Raw genomic sequence first — 6977 nt, 5'->3', positions numbered from 1 at the left:
CTGGAACGGGCTGCCCAGGGAGGTTGTGGAGTCTCCTTCTCTGGAGATATTCAAAACCCGCCTGGACGAAGTCCTGTGTAGAATGCTCTAGGAGAGCCTGCTTTAGCAGAGGGGGTTGGACTAGATGATCTCCCGAGGTCCCTTCCAACCCTTGCGATTCTGTGAAAAAATAGTCTTGCATTTCTTTTTCCTAATATCTTGATCCATGCATCAGGTTAGTTCTCACCTCAACAGAATATATCAGTAAGGGATTACAACATCTGCTACTATTTGGTGTTAGAAATACGACCTCAAAATATTATTTCTCTGCCAACGGATAGAGTCTTTATGTATAATACATGTTTTTCATTAGGCCTTATCAAGCTAATCAACAGCTAATTTAGGGCTACTCAGAAACAGTTGACAGCTGTACTGCTGTCCAAAAAATAAAATAATTCTCAGTATTAGCCTATTAACTAGTTCTTTATGGTTTGCTCTCGTTACTATAAAAATCGTTAGTTGTTTGTGACTTTTATAAAGCTACCATTCTGTTTTGGCATCATTATTATGGATTTGGGATCTTTTCTGATATAAGACTAGTATATCACTTTTTTTCCTCTTTTCAGAATTAGCAAGAAACACTTTGTAAAGATATCTGGTATCAACCTTCCCACATTCTCTCACAACATTTAATTTTTAGTAGATTTCAGATTAATTGGAAGAACATTAATATAGTCTATAACGTATGTCATGGAAGATAAATCTTAAGTATGAAAAAGGCAAAAATTAGTTGCCTGAAATTATGATGAAGGTTCAATTAGAATTTTAACTCATAATCAAGAAACAGTTTCAGAAATGTTCAAGGTCTACAATATCTAAAAAATCTAAGTATTTTGTTTTTTAAATTAGATTATTTTGAGTATTTTTCTATTTTTTCTGCCTTGTGCATTTTTTTTTTTTGGTACATTCTCTGTGAGTGATTTGCAATTGCTATAGAATTATTTAAAATTAATGTATTGTTGGTCTATTCTGGAAAATTTAGTTGCACTTTATTGATTCAATGACTTCTGGCACTGGTAGAAAGGAATACTTTTATGGAGTATGTGTTGTTCTCAGAAACAAGACTGAGGCATAAATATCCTGAGAAGACAATATCCTGACAAGAGAAAAGGTCTTCCACACATGGTAATTTCATAAGATAAATAGTTATACAAGACAATAATTTAAAAATCTATTTCCTATTATCTATTGAATAATTTTTATTTTTTTTTCCAAATATTATATGTGTTTTCATTGAAGATATATAGGGACCTGCTGTTAGTGTCACTTCCTAAATAGTCATGATTAATATAAAAAAAACAGTATCTAAGGCTGCTGCAAAGAAGGGTGTCTTGTTAAATTCTGAGACAAGGACAGGATGCCATAGCATCTAAATGGTTATACTTACTGGCACTGTAATTTAACTCTACCTTACAAAATTCAGATTGTATTACCTTAATGTGACTATTGGAAAAGACAACATAGAACTTTAGTATCATGAGAGCAAAGGTTGAAGTTATAAATGAAATAATAAATTACTCCTTAGCTTACAAAAGATAAATCATGCCACTGCTGTTGTTTCCTGCCGTTTGCTGTGCGCTCAGAAAACTAAAACCAAAGAAACAAATTTCACTTGGTATAAGATGGTGTGACCCCCATATATCAGTTGGAAACATAACCAATTACCATGTTCTAAAAATAATTTGTACAGAAAAGAAACTTACTTCTGTTAAAGAACCATGCTAGAACTAGGCATTACTTAAAAAATTAGTCAGTAGAAGATGAGTGTTTCAATGAGTTTGTGAAAAGAGTAAACATTTGCATTCATCTGAGGTTTCTAATACAACTGAAAGAGTACACTAGGATGATCACAGCATTTTTGCTTATACTTTTTCAGTGAAATATTGCCTGTTATCTTATAGTAAGTATAGTATGAACACAGTCAAATACAGGAAAACATGCTAAACTGACAATGTGAAACATCAAGGTTTTAAAAAACTGTAGAAAAACTGGAGTCCTAAAGCTATTTGAGTGTTTATCATCACAATGAAATTCTGTCAAACTGGCACATACTTTGCTGTAAAACAAACTGAAAAATATTTTTATTTCTAATTAAAAGGAACTCACTATAAAGTTAATTACAAATTATCATGACATGAATCAGGACTTCCAGGAAATGTATTTCACACAAAAGAATTCAACACGAATGTTTCTACTAATTTCTATGAGATTTAGAGTAAGCTCTCTGCTAGTAACTGCAGGGGTAAGGAAAGTTGTTTTGTTCTTCCATCTATCATGGTGATAGTTGACTTTGCATTTACTTAAATAATAATTTCCATGTTATTGCAACCCTTTGATTTCCTAAAACCAATATTCATAAATTAACATAGTGTAGTATATTTGTTTCTGTAACCTTTCAAACATGGAATACTCACATTCGCTTAGATACACTCCCTTAAAAGCAAGACAGAGCTCCAATAATAATTCCAAAACTGTCCTAAAACATCATGATCAATAATATATCTCATAAACACAGCTTCATCCATGTCTCAAGGGCAGGCTTACACTGACAATTTTACCCCTTACAGACATAAACTGCTAGAAGCAAAATGCTAAAGGCCATATGGTCTTCCTTCATCTTCTCCCCAGCATTCATGTGCAGTCCAAATGCACCTCACAAAACTGCAGAAGCTAGAGGGATCATCTCGGAGTTCAAACAAAAACACTGAAACAGTGACACAGTAAGACTGGCAGCACAAACAAAAGATTTAAAAGAAAAAGAAAGGTATGTGATTCCAGACGGCAGTCAGGCTTATCATCACCCTGAGTTGCTGTTCATCATACTGTAAGAGGATGACTACCCCAGGCAAACGCCAGCTGGAGCGTAATCATACTTTATAATTCTCTAGTGCCTTTATCTGATGACCTCAAAATACTTGACAAACAGTAATTTATTTCACCTCAGAATACTTTATGCTGCTGGCTAAATATCACTGTAGTCTAAATAAGGGATAAATGAGTGGCAGTGCTGGTGGTCCAAGCTTTCAGCTAACAGTAAGTCCCTCTCCTTGCCATGCACCAGTGGTAGAAAATGCATATGGAGGGATTCGAAAGGTTTCTCAAGAGCTTGGTCTACTATATCAGAAAGAGCTTGGGCAAAGCCGGAGTCTGTGAAAAGCGCAACACCAAATATCCCCAGTTTTTATCATCTGTGTGAGCAACTTTGTTCCAGTACCCGCTGCTAACAGCTTTCTTTTTTGTACACAGCATCATGAGAAACAGAATCTTTCTTACTATACCAGGGCCAGGCTTACTATTTTTTAAAAAAGTACTGTACATGGGAGAATTTGGACACCTTACCAGGTTATAATGTGTCTCAGTTTCTTACACTTTAGATGTTGAGACAAAACAGAGATGGCATGAAGATTACGGAATTATATTTTTTACTATGTTTCTCTCTGATTATTATTTTTTTAAACTTTCTCTCTCTCTTCAGCAACCTAAAATCAAAACTAGTGACTGGCTGACAGTGGAAATAATATGTCTGTACAAATCTGCAAAGTGACAGCTGTTGACCAATATTTCTAAACAAGAAAAACACAAAAGTTACCAAGACTTGGATTGCAGGACAAAATCAGTGCAGCTTAAGCCCACAGGAAGTATTTTTTTTTTCTTCTAGACACTGCTGACATGTTTAGATTCATTATCTCTTCCTATTATACAACACAATAATTATTTGGACATTAAGTTAATTTTTTTCAGAACAATTATAATCATTTTAAGAACAGTTTCTGAGATAAGGGATATTTCTAAACATATGTGTGGTGTAAAAAAGGATATTCTAGCAAATTTTAATCTATGGTCTTTTGGGGTAGCATATCAAATGAAACTTTTAATGTCAAATTTTCAGCGTTGTCTGAAGACCCAATTCTGTAAAATTCTGATGAATGGACAATTTCAATGATTGGAACTAGCCATATATATAAATTTTTTCAGTAATAGTTTAAAATTAATAGTTTATATTCTTAGAAGAATTGTCAAAGACTATTATGTTGTAATTCAATAAATGCTTGAAACTATGACTTTTTATTTAAGGCAAACTTATTTGTTAACTCTTAAATTACTCATACTGAACAAAAAAGTATAACCCATAAATCACAGAAATTTCTGTATCAATGCCAGTATCATCTGATATATCATCTAATTAAAAAAATTAAAAGAGGCAGTATACACCTAAGTATTTTATTGCACAATACCAAAAATTTTAAACATCAGATATCTAGTACAGAGTATAAATAAATTGCTGGATCACTAGCCTCTGTTGTGTTACTAACATGAGCCATGCCTGAATTAACAAAATTGTTTTGGCTACATTTTGCATCACAGTACAATTCCTAGATTACAAACACCACAAATAATATGTAAGGAGAAAGGTAATAATATCATATGATATTGTAGGAGATCGCAGCTTTATTTATTATCATTTTAATGTTTTCTATACTTTGCTTGATTGTCCTGCCTTGCTGCATAATGTCTTATAAGAAGACTTATAAAAAAGACTTGACATTGGATTTAAAGCTACTAACCATTGTAGCTGTGCTCCTTAGACATAAAGAGAGAACTGCTCCTTGAACTAGTAAGTCCTCTGCAATTATAAAGGATTTTAGTCTGATGCACCCACCACAGATTCAGATTGTTTAATCAACAGTACAGGGACAAAACAGGAAATGCCTAGTACTATCTCAGGGCGTAGGTATGTCATTTATAATGACATATAAATATGTATTTGATATTATGTCAGGTTTTGGTCTAATGCAAGTGATAGTTGGTCAGAATATTTTCAATTTTACAAAAATGCTCATAAATTAAATTACAATTCCTTATAAACATTCTACGCTTAGTCACAAGAAAGTATCGTTTGAGACTTTAAAAGGTATTTCCACAAAATGACAACTAGGAAACAATCACCAACAGTAAGCCAAATACTAATGGATGCCATCAGAAATAACAATTTTTAAAAGTTACTTACGCCTGTCGGTCCCTGTACATCTTGTTAACTTTCTCCCATTGGAAATTAAGCTGAGTCAGCTTTTCTTGTATATTTGCCGCTTCCCTTGGTGTAGCACTTTGCAAAGCCGGTATCTTCTTGTTGTGAATAATGTCTATATGACCCAGCAGTCTTCCTAGGCTATCCTTAATACTCTGTAATATCAAGATTTTAGAAAAGAAAAAAAAAAAAAACACATTGTTTTTACAAATAAAAAAAATGTTCATACTCAACAGAAAGAAGGGCAAAATGCAAATAGAATAGAATAGAATAGAATAGAATAGAATAGAACAGAATAGAATAGAATAGACTATTTCAGTGGAAAAGGACCTACAATGATCATCTAGTCCAACTGCCTGACTGGTTCAGGGCTGACCAAGTTAAAGCATGTTGTTGAGGGCATGATCCAAATTCCTTTTAAACACTGACAGGCTTGTGGCATTGACCACCTCTTGAGGAAGCCTGTTCCAGTGTTTGACCACGCTCTTTGTAAAGAAAGGCTTCCTGATCATAGAATCATAGAATGGTTTGGGTTGGAATGGACCTTAAAGATCATCTAGTACACATCCATTGTACCTCTCCTGTACAGCTTTGAACCACTCCCATATGTTCTTATCACAGGATACCAGGGAGAAGAGTTCAGCACCTCCCTCTCCATGACCCCTCCTCAGGAAGCTGTAGATAGAAATGAGGTCATCCCTCAGCCTCCTTTTCTCCAAACTAGACAAGCCCGACATTTACCATACTTCAAGTAGTCAGTTCATTGCTGTTTCAGAGAAAGACAAAATACTTCACAGCACACCTACCTAACTGGACAATGCCATGTGTTGGAAGACCAAAAGGAAGAAAAACTGAATTTACCCTGGACGTTTAACATCCTTAAAATGTGTGAAAGCATTGAAAACTCCATATGTTGTCAATGACCATTAATTATCCATTTATCAATCCATTCAGTTCCATGACTGGATTATACCAGTTTTCTTTTTGCTCTATAAAGCAATACCTAAATGTGCTGTTTATTTCTTTCTGTGAACTAGCTAAGTATTCAACCTCTCTCTTTCTACTAAATCTTTTAGAATAATTTCAATGACTGAATTTGTTAGAAAACCCAATGCTGAGGAAAGATATTGTCAAAAACTGTGTGCTGACTTAAGGATAAAAGCATTAACAGTAGTAATAAAAAGTAATTATCAGAGACTGTGTCCCTGTGAATCAAGACTGATGTAATGAAATGCTCAAGCAGAGCACTTCCTGTCACATTTCAGTCCACCATCCAAACAGGCATAACTTGGTACTTCTGTGATTTCCTTGTCCTTTACCAGAAAGACAACACAAATATTTTTTGAATCAACCAAAAACCATGGATTACATATGCTTACCTTTCGGCTCCATGTTATGAATATCAAAAACATAGAAATAAATGCAGGTTTTGGAGGAAAAACATGTCTTTTACGCAACTAACTTATACAGCTGTCATTTCTTTACAGTCCTGGTGACATACATCATATGTAGCATTACCAGAGAGGAAACACAAGAAAAACAAATGTTTCTGAAATGCACTTAATTATTAATTCTTTACATTTTCATTTCCAATTCTTGTAGGTGGCCTCATCCAGCCTCAGAGTGACAAGGCACATGATACTTGTGATGTCCCAGGGATTTTATTTTTCTCTCTGTGGTATTTGTGCTTGGAAGGAAAATGCTCTCTCTTCCAGACTAGTCAAGACATCAACATAAACCAAGAACATGTCACAGTTGCAGATTTTCTGCAGCCAGACAAAAAGCCTTTTCTCAGTGCAATGAAGTCCATTCTTTTGAAAAAGATATGGCCATACTTCCTTACATGGTGAACTTTGCACTGTACCTCTTACTGCCTGAATAAAATGCAGCCAGGCATGAAAGAATTCAAATG

General features: G+C 34.4%; 1 protein-coding gene across 1 annotated transcript in view; it reads right to left on the bottom strand.

Moving 5' to 3' along the window:
• Positions 1-6977, bottom strand: part of DMD (dystrophin) — a 1215125-nt gene that overhangs the window by 648568 nt on the left and 559580 nt on the right. Inside the window, 1 exon segment of the mRNA XM_035901725.1 lies at positions 5048-5220. Within this exon segment, the coding sequence (XP_035757618.1) occupies positions 5048-5220 (173 nt within the window).

This window comes from Egretta garzetta, unplaced genomic scaffold, assembly GCF_000687185.1.
Source record: "Egretta garzetta isolate BGI_Z169 unplaced genomic scaffold, ASM68718v1 scaffold70, whole genome shotgun sequence".
Classification (NCBI taxonomy): Eukaryota; Metazoa; Chordata; class Aves; order Pelecaniformes; family Ardeidae; genus Egretta; species Egretta garzetta.
The sequence above is the reverse complement of the archived record's forward strand: the minus strand, read 5'-3'. Positions and strand labels throughout refer to the sequence as shown.